Below are 20,240 nucleotides of genomic sequence, written 5' to 3'. Positions count from 1 at the left end.
ATTAGAAATACAATTACATAACCTTTAATGATTAGCCTTTGAATAGTTACCAAGAAATATTTTTTGTTGTGTAAATATACCATTGCTTAACTGGCTCTCATATGTACCAGTGCACAGCCATCTTCTTTTGTGTGCGTTTATTATTGAATCTGGCACAATATCTCTGTTTGAAGACACTGCTTCAAACAGTAAAATATTAGGTTAAAGCTCAGGAGCCAACTTATAACTCCTTAGTGACTATGCCTGTCACTGCAAATTTCAGACCTTTGTTTAGGAACCTGTGCTAGACCCACTGATTTGTAGTTCCACGGAATATCATTTGTTGGTAAAAGAGCAAAAAGACCAGACTTTTTGTTAATAAGGTGTTTTTTTTAATTAAAAATTTTGTATGTCATGTGATGACATTGTGTCATCATTCTGTCTCAAAATAAAAAGTCTGAGACATAATAAACAAAATTATATATCATAAACCATGAGGAGAAGCACGAGGATCAGCAGACACTTTGACGTGAAACTGTAGGAAAGACAGAATTGTCACTCACAGTAGCTGTGGTATTGTGTACAGAAGTAAAATTTGTTTGTATATTTACAAAATATTAGTGTGTTTACAGTGTTTTGATGTTATAAGACAGCCAGAAATATATCGCTCATAAAAATATTATGAGCGATAATTAAACACAACATAATCACAATTGCTTTTATTTTGGCAAACATTTTCAAAAATGAAGTACAGCTGTGAGATTTGTCTTTTATGAATATGTAGTTTCATTTTCTTTTATGGGTAGCTATTCATTTACATACAAAGTAGCTATTGGGTGACCCACTGGTAGCATATGCATAAAAGTGTATCTATCTAGTTGGTTTTGTTCTTTTTGTATGCTCCATATTAGCATCCTTTTGGCAAGCTTAACATAATTCCGCTGGCTAGCTGCATATTATATTGTATTATTGATTTAGGGTTCACTTCAATTATCATTTAGGGCCTAAATCCTTACAGCATGTTAGATGCATCTAACCTTTGAGGCCATGCTTTAAAATTGAATGTACAACAAATATTAAAAAACTTTCATCTTCCTTCCAGTTCCTGTCTTTCTTATATCTTCTTTCAGATAGTGTTGCATATTGACATTAAATACAGCAGCTGTAGCTTTAACTAACAGACAATTTGACAAATTGTGCCGACACAATTTGCATGTATACTGAATTTTCAGGTGCTTGAAAAGTTGCATTTGGAATTACCCAACTCTTTAACTTATTAAAGAAAAAGACTGAAACAGACAAATTAAATGATGAATGTTTGTCATGAGTGAAAGGAAAAACAAAAAGGTTCCCATCATGTTTAATACCATAAACAGCACGTTCAGACACAAGATATACTGCAGAGATGAGAGTGAGAAAATTAGGTGGTACTGTTTATAGCCCCTTCTGGTAATGTTTCTTAACATTCACACTTTTTGTGCGAGTTCCTCCTATCACTTTTTTAAACACCTTTTTAAAAATGTAACCTCATTTTGCCCATGCACTCATCGTCGGAATGAACATTATGGTAATTCTGGGCATTTTAATGATTTCTGTGAACTGTTCTTTTTCCAGGGTGGAACAATTGTACAGCATACATATTTAATAACTTTTAAAGAACAAAAATGGGTGCCCAAGATGAAATTTATTTTGGATCTTCTGAAATCCACACATGGTCCAAAGCATAGTATACTTTGGACCATGTATACTATACTTTGGACCACTGTGTTAATACTTACACAGTAAGTATTTAGAAAAAAAGTGGGTTTTATTTACACACAAAATGAAAAAAATATACAAAATGAACTAACAATACAGGTCCCTTAAAAAAGGTCAAATAAATATAACTAAACTTAAGCCAAAAACAGCAACTTGCAAACAAAACCAACCTAACCCACAAGAAACAAAGGGGACCTAAATCTTGGCTGATCAGACCAAGTTGACACATAGGATGTATTAACACCAAACAAACCAATGCTTAGTTTTATAATCACTTTAATTAAATGCCCAAACGAATACTAAGCGAACAGACAATTCATAAATCAAAGAGAAAGCACAGCATTAAAAATTATTTATTTATTGAAACCCATGAAAGAGCTGCACATGGTATGGCCCAATAAATTCTTCCCATATATAACACAGCTGCATCTTTTGCCCAACTTCAGAGTTGTGATGCTGCAGGTGTGGCCATCACACATACATCGAGACTAGAAACATATGCGCTTGCTCACTTAAATATTTTAACAAGTGTTGTTGAAGGCCTATTATCTTCTCGTTAATGATCATGATTGACTAGAACTGGTAGTTTCTCTTTACCGGCATAAAATGATTTATTGGACTGGTTAATAGTCAGAACAATTGGAAAATCCAATTGAGCAACTCACTGACAATTCAAGAAGAAGAAGAACGGTAGAATTGCACATGTTGGGAGGGTATCTTGGAGCCATTTTTTAAACAACTGTAGATTCCAAGATCATTGGTTCAAAGAATTGTACATATGGATGTTACTTGGATGTGGCATGACTTTGCCATAGTCTGGTAGAAGACTTAAACCCTCTAATGATAGGAAACTGATTAGGATGTTCAAACCTGCTATGACCTGGAAACAGCATCACTGTCCACAGTAATCTGAACTGTACATCATCATGGATTCAGACGGTGCCAACCAAGAAAGAACCCCCACTCCAAACACCTTCAACTAAAGCTCAACTTAACTTTGCAGCAGGTCGCATGGGCAAGCCAAATACCTTCTGGAAAAATTTTAATGGTCAGAGGAGACAAAGATTCAGCTATTTGGCCACAATGACAAGAGGTATGTTTGGAAGGAAGGCATGAGGCTTTCAAACCTAACAATACTGTACCGTCCTGTAATATGAATACACTCTAATATCAATTTGTCAATGTCCGTAACGTCCATTAGTGTGAAAGATGCAGCAAAATACTGTGGCTTACAGTGCCAAATATTTTGTTACATTATCTTGAACTGATTGAGCCTGTGCGAGACAAGTGCTGACAGAACACCGTTGGACACTAAACGGGCTCTCTTCCCGAGTTTCATCTTTAATTACAAAACTCACTAGTAACTCATTAGTTGGAGTAGCGAAACCTTTAAAAAACTGAGAAACTAAATATTTAGCATTTAGTTGCACTGAAATGACTGTTGGGCTTAACAGTGGACTCAGGGATGCACCCCTTTAAAAAGGGTCTGATTTTAAGGTGATGGAAAAAATGTGACTTGATTTGAAGCTGAGAAAAGGAACAAAAAGCAGTCACTGATAAAACAGTTGGGATAATGGGATGCAATTCTAGAAAAATTCAGTGCTGGCAAAAAAAGATTGTTGTTTGTTAATGTGGAGTGAACAGAAACATTTGTGTTTTGATTTGATTTAGAATTTTCAGAGATTTTCAGAAAATTCATCTGTCACTGAGAGATGTAGAGGACTAAAGTTACAGAAAACAAACAAAGCCGGGAGAGAAGAGTTTGAGACTAGTGTAGATTCAATGTTTAACTAGAGTGCTGCTCACCAGACATCATCAGGCGAGATTGTGAGAAATAAAGTGAGAGGTGTTGTATTAGAGGTGTTGTATTAGCAGCTAAATAAAAGATTTTTGGGGGTTTTTTTAGTTTGTTTTTTTTCAGTGACACTGGTAGTTCAGGTCAGCTCAGAAAGAGTTACAAGAATAGCAGCAACACCATCATTGTTATAGGATTGATATGGCTAGTTATAGAGAAAATAACTTCCAGATATCTGTTTTTAACTTGTTTAGTTTCAGAAAGTCTGAAATTCCAAGGAATTTAAAAAACTGAACTGGTAGCAAGTTACTTGAATTGTGAAAATGTCTATAAATGCATGAAGGAGCCTGTGTGGAGTGGCTGTTGCAGGTCATTTACCAATTGAAAGGTTTGTAGTTCAATCCCTGGCTGTTGTAGTCTGCATGTCTAAGCACCATGAGCCAAGAATCCAGATTTGCTTTCAAATGCATTCATTGCTGTGTGGGACAGGAACCAGATCTAAAAACATGTAAATGTGACAAAAAATAATGAAGGGGGAAAATATTTTTTAGCAGCATTTTGAATGTTTTCAAGTTGTATCAGGTCACTGTACTTTTAGGAGTGTGAGAGAAAGATAGAAAAGACTTTGGGAGTTGAGGTCCTGTGGAATGTAGAAAACTGTCACAGCTGCGCTGGGAGAAGGGCCCAAATGCAGGACCCTTCAATGTAAGCAGTGCGTTTATGTACAGTGACGTAAATAATACACAACAATAAATCCCCGTGCCGTGTCTTCCTCCCAGTGTCTGTGCCCTGTGTCCTCGCTTCCAAGTGTCCATGCACCCCGTGCTTGCTGCACTCTCATTTCCAGGCTCTTCCTGGGAAATAACAGAGGCGGACGTTACACACTTTCCAACTGCAGCAAGCTTACGCTTACTGATATGTTGAAAACACTGACGGGTAGTCACATAATGATCAAGCGTCGAAGAGAGCTCCACCACACTCCTAAGTAGCTCCTCTGGCGAGGCTTGATCAGCTGCAGGTGTGTGATGATCTTCAGGAGGAGGAAAATTATGGAGAGATCTACACTTTTAAGAAAAGTAACAAGGAATGTGTAATAGGTTACTTTCTTTGAGTAACAACCCCAACACTTTATCCAGTCCTGTGCTACATATTCAAAAATTATCTGACTGCAGTAAAATGGACTCTCATATGCTTTAAATTGTTTTCATTGTATGTTTTGTTTCAGTTACCATGTCATTAAGTTCTATTCATGCACTTCTATTTGTAGAATAACCCACCCTAACCCCATCTTTTTGTTACACCATGACTAGGATGTTCTCTAAGTGAACATTATGTAATCTAAAACTGGTTCTTCTGAAACTAAAGATCATTGTTATTGTGTCCCTCATCGTCAGACTTCTTGGAAACTTGTGATGTCATTCAATGCGTTTAAAAAGTGACACAGCAAAAATAACCCTGTGAAACTCTCTAGCCCTGCCCCTTCTGCAATTTGAGTAAGTGCTAGACAAATAAGAGAAACCTTTACCTCAGTCAGAGAAAAACCTACTTGATACACTTGTTGCTCAGGGATTATTATTTTTTATTCTTTTAAATTTGGCTTCAACAGTCACGTGGTCCGAAGGAAGAGCTGGCTTGACTTTGGAATGTAATGATCATTATCATGATCTCAGATCTGTGTGTGAATTTCCATTTTCAAAAAAGGAGATACACTCAACAACTCCCCAAAACACAATAATACTCCGATTTATCAGAGTCACAACTCCTTTACAGTCAAATAGCTGCTGTCATATCTTATTTAAGTCAATGAAAGGTTTGAACGGCATGTTCAGGTGAGAAGTATTTTATGTCACGTGAACCTAAGTGTAGTGTTTCGTCAACACTAAAGATTTTCAGGTTTTTCAAGGGAAACTCCCCACACAACAAAGGCAGCAGAAAACACGCTGGTCAGGGGTCAAATATATTATCTATTAACTCAAAGGATCTGTCTGCAAACATACACGGGGGGAAATTTCCTACACTTAATAGTTCATCTAGTGGACCAACACTGCAGGAAAGAATCTCATAACTATTTTGATTATAGCTACTGTGTGTTTGTTTTATTATCTGAACAAATCATTGAGTTCCTTTAATTGTCATGTCACTGTTTGTTAATCAGTTACTTTATTGTAGAAGAAAATGAATGGGGGGAAATGAAAACTAAATATGAAAGAATTCCATGTGAATGCAAAAAAGAATCCCACCACTTAAAAAGACATTAATCCCTATACATTTTAAGCTTTAATGTATCTTGTTTGAAGTACGAAATTTAAGCAAAGAAAATTTAACCCATGAACTGATTTTCATGATGTCCAGTTAGTTTGGACGGTTATTGCCCATCCAAACATTTGCCATACCTCCTGCACAGATGAGGTATGGCGAATGGTATGAATACAAAAAAACCAAACAAAAAAACCCCACCAAACCCCCCCCCCCCCCCCCCAAAAAAAAACCACGTGGACACTGCTAACATAATGGACAGGTTTTTGACGGGGCTCCCACATAAACTCAAAGCAGAAGATAAAGCATCGACGAATATGTTTCCAAACCAGCTTCCTTCCAAGCCAAATACTAGAAAATAGGATGAAGCATATCGTTCTGTTGGCTTCACCTGCACAAGTGCCAAGGTTGGTCTCCCCGGCAGAATTAGTTTCCCCTGCATTGGGAGCACACACTGGGCTGTCCAAATCCTGACAAACAGTATCGCACATTCTGGATTTTTAGTTCACAAACACTTCTTACTTCTTGACTAACTTAGGGTGACCAACCATCCTCTTTTCCCCGGACATGTCCTCTTTTCACATTCTGTCCGGGGTGTCTGGGGGGATTTTCGAGATTGATAAAAATGTCTGGGTTTTCCTATAGGCCTACAGAGGACCCATGTGTTTGACGTCATCCCTGAGCTGCTGCTTTGTGAGCGCTTGTTCTGCACTCACAGATGGGACAGACAGCGTGCAGCAACACGCCTAATGATGTTTAAAAGATCCCAAAGCGCAACTGCATCTTTTCAGATGAACTGCAAAAGAAATTTCTATCGTATTGACACAGTGCTGGTAATTTTTCTTATACAGATGAGGCATTATTTCTGTACTATTATTTAATTCCAGAGGCTTTTATGTTATTTTTTTTGCACTTGTTGACTTGTAAAAGCCTATATGACACTTTTTATTTCACAATTCATTAACTTAAACCAAAAGCTTAAATAAATTTTACATGACTGTGTGGTACAATATTTGGCTGTATTCCCAGTATATATATTGTACAACTGCTGACCAACTAATTAACTTTTAACTTTCTCTTACGCTTTGCTCAGGTGACCTCAGTAATTCACATGATGTCTTAATGAGGTTTCCCACATTGGCCCCCGTAAAGATGTTAAATGGACTAGTTCCTTTATAATGCTTTGTAACTCTGCCTAAGCGCTCAAATCTATGTCCACTTTTTTCTATGTTCATTCATTATCTTGCCCAAGGATACTTGGGCAAGATAATAAATGGTGGTCCCTGGTTGCAGACTACAGCAACCAGGGACCACCAACTTTTCAATTAATAGATGATACTAGTAGACACTTGAACTTGGAAAGTAGACACTCTACCTCTAACCAATGTGCAATCACACTGTAATCTCAGATAAAATGCATTGAAATGTAATTCTGGGGGAAGATCCATAACATATACATGTACTTTTCTGTTTTCCCTTGAAGATGACAGATTAAAAACAATCCCTTCCTGGACATTTAAAAAGCACATTTACAACTTCAGGTGACCTCGATAGTTCAGATGATGGTGCGGTGGGGCAATGTCTACATGAGGCTTTTCTGCCTTGCTTGGGCAAGTCCATTCACACATTTATACAGCACAATTTTTTAAGTTGTAGGTTTTTTAAGCACAATCATTGTATCCCGATGCCTTGTAGAGTTTGACCTGACTGCATCATTAAAAGCTCACATGGGCCTATGCCCTGCTCTGTTTTCTGCTGTTTATTTTTGTTCATAAGCATATTGACTTGAGCTTGATTGAGAGTAAGATAGGGATTTTTTTTAGTTATAAACTAGTTACATTTACTTATGCACTGCTTAAAATGACATAAAAAGTAATAATGAAGTTTTTACGTTTAGTTTTCACATATGAGGCACATGGTTTTGCTTCTGAATCCAGCATTTGGGTCCTCTTCTCCTACACCGTGACACATACAACCCAGCAATCTTGGAACGACACCACCACATGTAGGACACTTACAATATTTATATTTAAAAATGTATATTTCCTGACCCATAGTGTCAGGTGTGAATGAAGCGACTTTCAGAGATGACTCTTTGAAATGAATAACGAGAATCAGTTCCTGCCTGGGAGCCTGAGACACTTTTCTTTTTTTTTCTTCCTCTCTCTCTTTTTTTTCCTATTCAAGTCATACATGATTGGTCAACTGCATGATGTGTGATGACGTCTGAGTGTTCGCACCAAACAGTCATTGGCCTGTACCGAGCAGAAGGGAAGGAGGGGAGGTTACAGACACACCACACGCTCATTTCCCTCCCTTGTGCTTCTTTGTACGTGTAAATGAGAGAGAGAGAGAACATCTGATACAAAGAAAACATTCTGGAAACTTGAGAAGATGACTGACGACAGTAAAATTTCAACCCCCTGAGAGAGAATCCTCTTCAAAACAGGGCAGTCAAAGACAGAGAGAATAAACAGGATCAACCGCTTAAAGCTGAGGGACTTGGCTTTTCTTATGTTAGATTTTATTGTGTGATAAGCTGTCCTGTTTCACTCTAGTAAAACAGTTAAAGGTTAATAAATATTAAGTATACATGGATCTTTTTGTCAAATTCAGATGTGTGCTTGTTTTTGTACTTCAAAATTTATTTTTTATGATCATATAAATAGTAAACATCTGATATAATGTATGTTTTGTATACTAGTCACTCATTTTACACATAGTTTTACTTTTAAGTTTTAATTTAATTTTTGGTAATGAATTAATTTAAGAAACAAAAAATCTGAAGAGCCACCTGGGAGCCAAAAGAGCTGAGCTATTAGAACAAGCTGGTAAGTCACTAGTGAAACCCGTCACAAAAAGGTATAGAGTGCTGCAAGAAAAATCGGCCTTGCAATTTTGTTGGTTGCTACCAGATTCCTGCAGTCATGTGATAGTTTGAGTTTATCATGAAGCTGATCATCAAGAGCAGAATAGGTATTAAAAAAGTCCTTCTGAAAGTTTTGATTTAAATAGCTTAATGATGGGGACATTTTAGACTAGAGCTTGTTTTTTGAATCTATGCCAAAGTTTGATGGCAAAGGGAAAGTGGACCTTATCAGCTGCAGCATTTCAGCCACCATAGTGCCAGAGGTGTCATACAGATTATAGTTTGTATTTTCTAGTTTTTACTTTTGTTTTTATTTAGTAAGTTTCAGGAAAAAAAATACAGAAACTAATAATCGTATCTGTTTACCAGTTTTACAAAATCGTTTCAGTTAGTTTACATATTTTAAAGTCTATTTTGATTTTTTAATTTCAATCAACTAAAATGTAATTTCACTTATTTGCATTTAGTTTGAGTTATTAATTTAGTAAGCCATACCATTATATATAGCGTTATAGTTTACTATAACTCTGGACAGCATTGATTTGAAGTTTAAAGACATTTCACAACATCAACTGTTAAAGTCCACGATAGCATATGACCTTAAGGACATTTCATGTAAGATTTAAACTTCCAGTTTATCAAATATCAATTTGCCAAGCACAAGCAGATGGATGTTTGTGTACTTTTTGACATTATTTAGCTGTTTGAAATTTGCATTTACAATTAACAGGCCTGTTTGTCCTTGCTTCACTTCAGTAGCTCTAGCTAACTGAGCATGTTTTACTGTTTTTTGGTCTCACTGCTTTAAAAGTACAAATTACTCTCTATATCCTTGTTCCAAGAATTTTGAATTTATTTGACTGCAGTAAAATAAATAAATTATTTTCACTGTATTTGGATTTTATATTGGCATTATTTTTGTTGTTGTTGTTGTTGTTGTTTTTTACAGTCCATGCACTCCTGTTTGTAGATGATCTCACTGTAAGACTATATAAATAATTTTACATTTTGTGCGGAGTGTAGGTAAGTTAGCCCCTCTTGTCGTCACACAATGACTAGGCTATTCTTTAAGTGAACACTGAGTAATTTAAACTGGTTCTTCTGAAACTAAAGACCATTGTTATCATCTGCCTTGTGTTCCAGACTACCTGGAAACATGTAATTTACGAACCCAAGAATTTCATTACAGGTAAATGTGGCTACACTGTTTATCTGTACATGACAACAAAACTTGAAACTTGATACTTCAATACGCATAACTTTCTCTAATCAAACAGGCAGATTGTGAGGAGTGCCTCAGACTCAAGTCGCCGCAAGAATGGAACTAAACGGCTGAGAGATCAGTCGCAAGATCACAACAATTTTTTCATTAAGTCCATATCCGCTGAACTGTAATCTAAGAACCACACGGTCCATTACCTGCTAAACATCATGAAAAAAAAAACAACGTTTTCTATATTTGAGTGGCATGCCGAAACTCAATCTACCTATTACTTCTTGTTTGTTCAAAAGCATCACATGAGAAGAGCACCAGTATGGGAATCAGGACCTCACAAATCATTATTCAGAAAAGGAGACTAATAATGTATTTTATTGGCGAGAAATAAACGAAGCAAATGTTCACCATTCAATCCATTAAAATGATTATCATATGAAATAAAAATTGGAATAATGTGAACTGAGCTTTTCAGCTGAGCTTAGGATCCAATGCTAAGACTTACTCTTAACGCATACATGTTGACCTACTAAATGGTAAAGTAAAATAATAGGGACCCCTTCCCCCCACAATGAATGAAATCATTGTTTAAAAACTGAATTTTGTATTTACTTGCAAGTGCCATGTGTATGCCAATATATAAGACTGCAATATATGATATTTGGCAATGACTACTGAGGGGAAAAAAACTGTAGAATTTATGTACTTTAACTGATATTTTTTTTTCAAATGAAATTTAACAAAAACTTCCTGTTAATAAAGTAGAATAAATGAGTAAAAATGGAAGTTTCAAAGGAAAGATGAAATATTTATACTGTAAACTATTTTCAGTAGTATGAGTATTTTTAAATAGGAGGAAAAAGGCTGTCAACCACCTACTATTCCATCTTAAGATATTTCCTCAACCACCCTTAGGACCATCTCCAAAGGGGACGATCCCTTCTAGAGATTTTTACCCTGAACTCTCTGCCAGGTTTTATAACTGCTGAAGCTGTTGATCTTAGTAGTTGTATAGTTTGTTTGCTTCATGTTGTGATTTTTTCTTTTCCCCCCCTTTTTTATTCTTTATGTTTCTTTATTGAATCTTTGTTGCAATGAAGACGAAAGGGAGGAAGTAAAATAATAGAGTTGATATTTTGATTTCTCTACATACATGACAGCTGTGACTGGGAATTTCTTTAAATTTGGCTGCAACAGTCATGCAGACTAGAAGGTATTTTTTTGGCTTTGAGTAATCAGAGTCACTCAAATCTGTTCCACTCTTATGAATATTTCAAGAAGAAGATACATTCTGCAATTCTCAAATACTCAAATACAATGACATTAATCAGGTTAACATCTCATTTATAGTTAAATACTGTAAGCCTATATAAATAATAAAATAACTTTACATTTTGTGTGGAGTGCAGGTAAGTCAGCGAGTAAACATTTTTAAAGACATTTAAGCCCCTCTTGTCATGATACAGTGACTAGGCTATTCTTTAAGTGGACATTGAGTAATTTAAACTGGTTCTTCTGAAACTAAAGATCATTGTTTTGTCTAACTTGTGTTCCAGGGTATCTGGAAATGTGTAATGCCATTCAATGTGCTTAAACAGTGACACAGCAAAAATAATCATGACAAACTATTGAGTTTTACCCTTCTGCCAACTGAGTCAGTGCTGGACAAATATGAGCAAACTTTTCCCCAGACACAGAATAAAATAACTCACATATTTGCTCCTCTCCATATCCAACAGCTGTGATTGGAAATTTCTTACAACATGTCATTTATAGTTACTGATTGGATTTATTTGATTTTTGTGTGCCAGTGTCATTGTGACATCACATTCGTTCCAAGGAAGGTACACATAAGTGCTGGCACTGAATCCAATACAATGAATTTAGTATAACAGGAACTAAAATAGTGAAATATAACTTTCTCTAATCAAACAGGCAGATTGTGCGGTACCTCAGAGTCAGGTTGCCACAAGAATGTAACTAAATGACTGCAAGATCAGTTTCTACTTGCAAGATCACAATAATTTCCTCATTTAGTCCATCTCTGCTACACTGTGATCAAAGAACCACAGGGTCCATTACCTGCTAAACATCATGAAACAGTGTTTTCTATATTTAAGTGGCATGCTGCATATGTTTTCATTGCTATGCCAAAACTCAATTTATCTATTACTTCTTATTTGTTCAAAAGACCACATGAGACGAGAGTGCCAGTATGAGAAGCAGAACCTACAAAGCATTACTCAGAAAAGGAGAGTAATAAAATATTTTATTGGCTATTCAAACCATTAAAATGATTCTCATATGAAATAAAAATTTGAATAACGTGAGCTGATCGTTTTAGCTTAACTTCTTACCAAATGCTAAGACTTACCCTTAACACATACACTTTTTTCCTGCTTGGCCTTGAAGCTGGCAGATTACACATGATCCTGGAGAAAAAATTGTGTTTTAAATGATGCAGATGTGAAGAAATTTGGAATCAATTACATTTTCTTATAACATCTTAGGACAAGTTAAGAATACATTTTATGTAAATGAAAACAAACTTAACAGTAAACTGTTAAAATTAGAACAGTTATGAATACCTTTATTTAATTTTTTTGTTTATCTTTTGCTTCACTTTGCAATTTTATCTCTTTTATTTTTTATCTCTACATACACGACAGCTGTGACTGAAGTCAAATTTCAAACTTCAAATTTGGCTGCAACAGTCACGCAGACAGAGAGATGAATTGGTTTGACTTTGGTGTCCAGTGATCACGATCACTGTGACCTCAGACCTCTTCCACTCTTGTGAATATTCAGCATTTAGAGAAGTCTATTCCTAGTATGGTTACTCCTCGTAGATGCAGTCACATGTTGTTAAAGCCAATGAAAGATCTGAATGTCATGTTCAGGTGATAAGTATTTAATGTCATGAGGGCTTTTGTGTATTGTTTGGACAGCGTTAAAAATTTTCCTTTCCCAAGCAAAACTCCCCAAACAACAAACGCAGCAGTAAAACAGGCTGGCCCACTGGTCCTAGCATCATATATAAACCCACAGGCTCTGTCTGTAAACATACACAGGTGGGGGAAAATTCTCGCAGTGAAAAGGCAAGCTGGTCAACCAAAGTGGTAAGAAAATTTTTATTTAATTTTAAAACGTTTTTTAGTCATTATAATTTGTTTTCGTATTATGTAAAAAAAAAAAAAAACTTCAGTTTGTTCCCTCACTTGCTATAGTGTTGTTATTTTTTTAACCATTTTTTGTTGTTGTAGACCTACAAATACAAAGCGGAGGTAATTTTCACTTTTTTCCCTCAGAAACTGCTGACATGAAACTCGAGTTGCTTGTTGTGGTGGCTGTGGCAGTTCTGCTGCCCAGTTTTTCTGAGAGCCGGATCGTTTCCAAATGCGAGCTCAGAGAAAAGCTCGGTGAAATGCTTGATCTGCCCAGGAGACTGAAGGAAAGAACGTTGGCAACAGGTGAGCTCAAATGTGCTTTGGGTACTTAGCAAAGAATCTTCATAACCTTCAGAGTCAAAGTACAAATCACTTTGGTGCTCATGAAAATCAGGATCAAAGCTGTACCTTAGCGGTACAAAATTATTTAAGTTGACTGCTGCTTGATTCTTCTTCTATATTTGAGGAAAACATTAATTGCATTTGATATATCTGATGACATTACTTACTGTTTACTTTAAACATGCAAATACAGAATCAGTAATAAAGCTTTATCTTAGCTGCAAATACTTTGTGAAGTAATATTAGCAACATGCAATTTTTCTATTTAAATGTCTTTATCAACTGCATCAATAATGTAATTGTAAAGTGAAATTTTTCTACAACACAGAGGATAATAACTGAAAAAGTAGCCACCAAAGTAAAACTTTCTTGTCCTTGTTTGTGGACATGAATGGTTTGTTGCAGTTATCTGTGAAGTACAAAGGAGGTCTGATCTGAACACCAAGTTAGTCAAGTCATTTGGCAAGTGCATCCCTACCGCACCAAACCCAGCGGTGGTCACAACCCCCTCCACAAGCGGAGGCAACAATACGATCACTGGAGCAGCCACAGTGACAAACACCAATTCAACAACCATAGACCTGACCAGCACCACTACTGCTACTACTAACACTATAACTACTGTCAACTCCACCATCAGCTCAGGGAACACAACCTTTGTGTCAAACAGCACAAGTGGCGTGAAAAGACGAAGGCGTGATGCTGATTCACACAGTGAGAAGGGGAAAAAGTTTAGTGAAGAGGAGCACAAGGATGACAGTGAAATGGAAGACGAGGATGAAACGAGCAGTGAGGACGATGACGAATCCAAAAACCTTTACGGGCTCTTTCAGCTGTCTGACAGAGAGTTCTGTGATTCGGGATTATGTCCATCCAAAAGTATGTGCCATGCCTCCTGCACAGGTGAGTCCTTGCAAACAAGCAAACACAGATTTACTGTTTAAATGTTGCTTTTTTATTGTGTATATTAAAAATGGTTTCTTTTTTCCTTGCAGCTTTTACTGATGATGACATAACTGATGATATTGCTTGTGTTGTCAAGACTGGTTACTGGAAGTAAGTTTCTGGAAAGCACAACACAAATAGGTCAGATAAATAACCAAAGCTTTGAAAAAATGTCATATTATTGTGTGATACATTAATTTGCTGATTTATTCATAATATCCATATACTGAAAAACAGCTAAAAAATTCAGTAAGGTGTTGGGCCATAATCACGTCTCCAAAGCATTTAGTCTTTAACACTGCTGCAAGGATTGAACACCATTATTGTGTTGCCTAATAACTGCCTTTTGTTTTAATCAAACAGGGAGATCATGAAAAGTGCCTCGAAGCCATGTCGTCGCACCAGGGATTTCTTTGAGGAATGTGACTAAATGGCTGTGAGATCTTGGTTGCTACAATTTCCTAATGAGATCCACCTTCCGTGAGCTGTGATTGAGGAACCGCATGCTCCATTACCAACCAAACAGCATTTTTTGTTTGTTTGTTTGTTTGTTTGGTGGATCATTCAGTAACCGTTGCTTTGTACCTGTATGTTTTAATAGTAATGCCAATAGACCTAATCAGCCCTCAAATTCCTACAAAGTAATGATTACTTTTTCAAAAGTCTAAAACTCAACGCTTTACATCTATTTCTTTTCTTTCAATAAATATTGACTTGCAGCATCTTTGTGTTTGTGTTATTATATATTTATAGTACTTTTAATAGTAATGACAAAACTGCTTCAATCTCATGAAGACTACCTGTTGCTTCACGTTTATTTAACACCACGACATGTGCACCACCATACGAAAAATAACCCTGAAAGCATGAGAGATAAAATTTTGCTCCAACCAGGAGACTTAAAGGTATTTCATTAATCAGAAATAAACCAAGCAATTGGCTACTGTGCAAACCATTAAAATTATTCTCATATGAAATAAAAATGGATTAAACTGAGATATTTATACAGTAAAACCTGAGCTCTAAAAACATACTAAATTGCTATCACTGTACACTAATCCGCACATAACTTCCAGATGAATCACACACCTGTCATTGGAATATTGGTGTACATTTACCTTATGTGTATGCACTAATTTTATCTTACAGGCTTTTGTTATGCAGCTGCAGAGTCTGAAGGTGTGCCCTGTGCAGAAGTGATTGATGAAGATCTGACAGAAGTGGGGAGCGGACAGACAGCATCACGGAAGCTAAAGGGCAGACGAAGTATTGTGTGTGCAATGAACAGGGCAGAGCAGAAATAAACACAACACTGCTCGATAAGATTGTTAAGGTTTGCTGTGTTTTGGTGAATATGTGCCCCAGTGTGGTTGTCAAACCAGGGCCAAATGAAACTTGCTCTTGTTGACTATTCATAAAGCTGTTGTGTTGCATGTGTAGTTCATTGTAAATAATTGTACTTTGTGTGAAGTAGTTTCAATAAAACAGAAAAGAATAGTATATTTGTTTGTTTGTTTTTTATTCTTGATCTGTTCACATGTACTTAGCAAGTACATAAAAATGAAATGCAAACTATTTACATGGCAACACACAGCTGGCATCAATCTTGAACCACAAAATGAAACATTACAGGCTATTTAGAGCAGCACGTTGCACGTGCAAATCAAAAACTGTAACAAGGAAGTTGTTTAGAAAGTTATCAAGTTCAAACCGACTTACCTATGTCTTAACGACAACGTACTCGCAGCGTGGAGGCTTAAAGATGGACAAATCTTGCACCCAGCCATTTGTGAATTGGATGTGGGCCTCCAGGGATGTATAATTCTTAAACTGGTTTGCTGTGTATGCGCTGACTCCACAGACAAGGTATGCAAAGATATCGGGATAGGACAAAGGCGGTAGGTCATCTGGGTTTCCACTCCACTTCCTTATGTCATACGGGTCCACATTACCGATGCATGCAATTTTTTCAAAGTACCGTCTCTTGGCGTCTGGGCGCAATCGGTCGCGATACAGCCCTTTGTCTTTTGCGCTGATTTTGAGCATGGTTCTGGCAGTCCCGATTCCAACACTCTAACACTGTGTGCTTGTTTTGCTTTCTGGCCTACTGGCATGGCGCCGCGATCCCACAATGCACTGCGGCGTGACGTCAACTCCAAAGCCCTATCTTGCTTAAGGATACCTTGGCATGAACACTTCAGCAACCAGGGATTGAACAACAAACCTTTCAGGTGTTTCTTCCTCATAATTTTGGGGAATTAAACCATCAGCATCTTTGTTTAAGTTTTAAAATGTTCACTTTCTTTTAGTGCATTCTTACTTTACTTTCCCTTTGTGTTCTTCTTTTTTTGTGATAATAATGAAAAAGAGAAGGAAGAGTCTCTGTTCCTTCATGATTCCTCTGCATATAAATAATAATAATAATAATGTTGTAATTGAAGATCATTTTCCAGTTAAAATTAGTGAACCATTTAAAACATTGGGGGGGGGGGGGGGGGTATATAATTTCTGACAAGCTGGCAAAACTCATCATAAAGAGGAAAATAGTGTATACAGTGCAGCAACAACCGCCCGTGCAATTCTTTTGGTCATTAGATGTTATCATTAAGCTGATCATCAAGAGCTGAAGATATTTGATTTTTCTCATGTCTAGGAAAAGTAAAATAGTCCTTATCATTTATCTATGCGTTGTCTTCCACTTACCAGGGTCGTGGGTGGAGTGAAGCCTATCCCAGCTACCTTAGAACGCCATTATATGAAAACGCCAAAAGCGTCCCCCGATGTCACGGTACTGGGTCCTGTGACCCAGTGTTTTAGTATTACTGTATTTTTTTTGTAATTCGTGTTCTGGTTTGAGTTTTGTTTATCTTATTAAGTGTTCCGATGCCTGGAGTGCTGTGTTAGTCCTTTGTTTTGCAGATCCTTTTGTGTCTTCTCCTCTGTTCTAAGTCTCCCAGCTTCATGTCTACCTGTCATGTTTTATGTCTCTGTGGTACTTGTTAAATTTATGTCATGTCTGTGTCTCTTACTGTTTCCTGTTTATTTTGGAAGTCTTGTTTCCATGTACTTAGTTTTCACTTCCACTATGGCGTCGTTATTTTCATTCCAGTCAGCTGTTTCCTCATGTGTCTCCACTTCCCCTGATCACCTCATATGTGTGTGTATTTAAGCCCTCCGTCTTCCTGTGTTCAGTGTGGTGTCATCTGTGTTCCCCTCCCCATGTCTAGTTTTAGACTTCATAGTGTCCCTTCACATTTTAAAGTATTTTCAGCATGCATAGCTTTCACAGTCTCTCTAGTCTTGTCATAGTTTATTCCAAGTTTTCTTAGCTTGGTCTCAGCCTGTTTGCTTAATTTTTGTATGCTCTCTTATCAGCTCCAAATAAAGGCTAGTTTTTCGTTAAAGTTAATTCCGTCTCCTTGTCAGTGTCCGCACTTGAGTCCTCCACTCATTCTCCATTCGGTCTGCCTCCCGCAGACCGTGACACCTACTTTATAAAAAGTAGCTATGTTTATCCTCACTCACTTTTAGTAGTTCTACTATAGTTAACTAAGACAATGCAATGCTGTTATTCTTGGTCTCACTGTTTCTCTTCTGTCTTGAGTTTTCTCTATCAATCTTTCACGGGAGATATGATTCAGACAGCTCCTCTACACATATGCCTCACTCCCACTAGAACCTAGTCACTCTAGTCGCCCCTGTTCAGTCATTTGTCATTATGACCGAGTACCAACTCAATGTCCTTGGGGTCACTATAGCAATGTGGCCTAAAGTCCCATGATGTCATTTGTATGCAACACAAGCACAACACAACAATGGAGGATGTTCAGGCGATAGTATATCTGCTGCTTAGTCTATAGCTTTTTGTCAGACTGTGGTATAGAATCTTTTGATGTCAAATTTTTGGTCTGACTCGGCTCATTTGGAATCCTGGCCAAGCAGGTACTAAAAACATACTTGCTACCAAGTACTACCACCTAATGGAAAACCCCCAAATCAAGTTGAACCTAGTAACTAGTGGGAAAAAGGTAATAGTGGTAGTGAACCAGATGAAGTTAAGGTCTGACTAACAGATGTTTCTCCTAATGTGAAGATAATTACAGCCAGACATTTCGGAAGCACAAGTCCTAATGGGGAATGTTTGCACTTTGTGAGAAATTTGTGAGAAGATTTAACAGATATCATCTTATATGCTTAGACTGTTTAGAAACAGTAGGGAGGGGATGGGGGGTGCAAATAAAAGTCATCTTAGTAAAAGGTGCGATCACACCTTTCATCATTGTGACTTCAGATCTGTTCCACTCTGTTCCGAGAAACATTTTGCACCTCCTAAATATATCAAACACAAAAGTTTCAGTGAAGTCTACTCCCTCATCTGTGCTTGTATAATCCTTTTGGGTGCGTTGACTTGACCCATATGGAAAAGAAATATTAATAACTTATATGATTTACTCATTACTTTCATATATTGTTTTAGTAAGTGTCCAAAACATACAACTTTCATTTATATAATTTTTTCAAGGGATCTTATGTCTGTATTCACTCTTGTATGCTTTTCATACAAGTTTCACACAAGACAGATACAAACTTTATAAGATTTATATATATCTTTTCCATATGGGGATGTTCAAGTCAATGAAAGCAGTGAAAGTCAGGTGTTGGATGATTTAATGCTAAATGGGCCAGGTAAAATAATGTAATCCATAAGCAATTGCATAACAATAATCAAAACCACATTTGTGTGTTCTTTCATCATCATTAAAAGATTTCCTGTGTATTAAGGGAAACTCCCCATACAACAAAGGCAGCAGTGAAACAGGCTTGTCCACTGCTAAAAGCCATCACATATAAATGCACCGGCTCTATCTGCAAACATACAGAGACAGCAATTTAGCAGTCGATCAAGTGGCCCAACGTGGTAAGTATTTGCTACATTTATAATCGCAATGTTTTCATCATATTATGTAAAAAAACATTTGTTTCCGTACTTTTTCTGTCAATATTGTTTTTTAACCAGTGATTTCACTTTAGACTATAATCAAATGAATGGGTTCTGCATATAAAGAAAAGGCAACCATTTTTCAGCTCCTCTCTTACAAAAATAGACCTTAGAACAAAGTCTTGCAAAATTCTTTTACTTAATGAAAATGTATTTTATTTAAAAAGACATCACAACAATCGTTTCATTTTCACCTTTTCCGACAGAAAGTACTGATATGAAGCTCACGTTGCTTGTCCGGGAGACAGGGGGAAAGAGGCAACAGGTGAGCTTAAATATGGTGCATGCATAGCAGCATGTAATGTGGAAAACAAAAATGAACACAAAAATGCAAGATTAACACAAAATGAAAGTGTGCTTTTAAGAAATAACTACAAAGAGCTTCATATAAAAGAGAGCAGTCTCTCTCAGGCTCCTTCAGTGTTCATTTCGCTCTTGTGAAGGGATGCTGGAGAACCTAGACCAGTTTGTCTGTTCACTTGTCTGTTCATCTGGCATTCAATGAGATAAAGATTTATGGTCCCAGTGACTGAAAAACAATAGTCCCTAAAGTAAAACCAAAGGCACATACATTTTGAAGGTAGCTCATTTGTCTCTGTCACTGTTGTCTTTTTATGTATTTTGGAGGTTGATGGAAGACGACTCTTATCACCTTTTTAATCTTTTCTTTCTTCCTTGTTTGCTGCAGTTATCTGTGAAGTGGACAAGATGTGTCATCTGAACACAGACTTGGTCAAGTCGTTTGGCAACTGCATCCCTGCAACACCAAAGCCAACAGTCCCCGCCGCAACAGGAGCCAACAAAATGACCAATGGAGCAGTCACACCACCAAACACCAATTCAACATCCACTGACCTGACCAATACCACTATTAACTATTAACTCAACTATCATCGCAATGAACTCCACCTTTG

General features: G+C 36.9%; 2 protein-coding genes across 2 annotated transcripts in view; both read left to right on the top strand.

The window, feature by feature from the left end:
• Positions 1 to 12,834: 12,834 nt before the first annotated feature.
• LOC146659493 (uncharacterized) lies at positions 12,835 to 15,827 on the top strand. The gene is made up of 5 exons (XM_085423594.1): positions 12,835 to 12,992; positions 13,182 to 13,343; positions 13,788 to 14,285; positions 14,378 to 14,438; positions 14,691 to 15,827. Exons 2-5 carry the CDS (start codon positions 13,193 to 13,195, stop codon positions 14,755 to 14,757), a joined length of 777 nt encoding a protein of 258 aa, XP_085279720.1. The 5' UTR covers positions 12,835 to 12,992; positions 13,182 to 13,192; the 3' UTR covers positions 14,758 to 15,827.
• A 3,385-nt stretch (positions 15,828 to 19,212) lies between these two features.
• Positions 19,213 to 20,240, top strand: part of LOC146659492 (alpha-lactalbumin-like) — a 2,297-nt gene continuing 1,269 nt past the window's right edge. The window contains exons 1-3 of the mRNA XM_085423599.1: positions 19,213 to 19,245; positions 19,533 to 19,591; positions 20,015 to 20,240. The exon at positions 20,015 to 20,240 is cut by the window's right edge and continues 239 nt beyond it. The gene's annotated coding sequence lies outside the window, so the exon portion shown is untranslated. The remainder of the gene's footprint in view (positions 19,246 to 19,532; positions 19,592 to 20,014) is intronic.

Source organism: Rhamphochromis longiceps, linkage group LG11 (genome assembly GCF_057381845.1).
Source record: "Rhamphochromis longiceps isolate RC_006_pf linkage group LG11, R_longiceps_female_GT1.1, whole genome shotgun sequence".
Classification (NCBI taxonomy): Eukaryota; Metazoa; Chordata; class Actinopteri; order Cichliformes; family Cichlidae; genus Rhamphochromis; species Rhamphochromis longiceps.
Note: the sequence above shows the minus strand (reverse complement) of the source record. Positions and strands in the feature narration are given on the sequence as shown.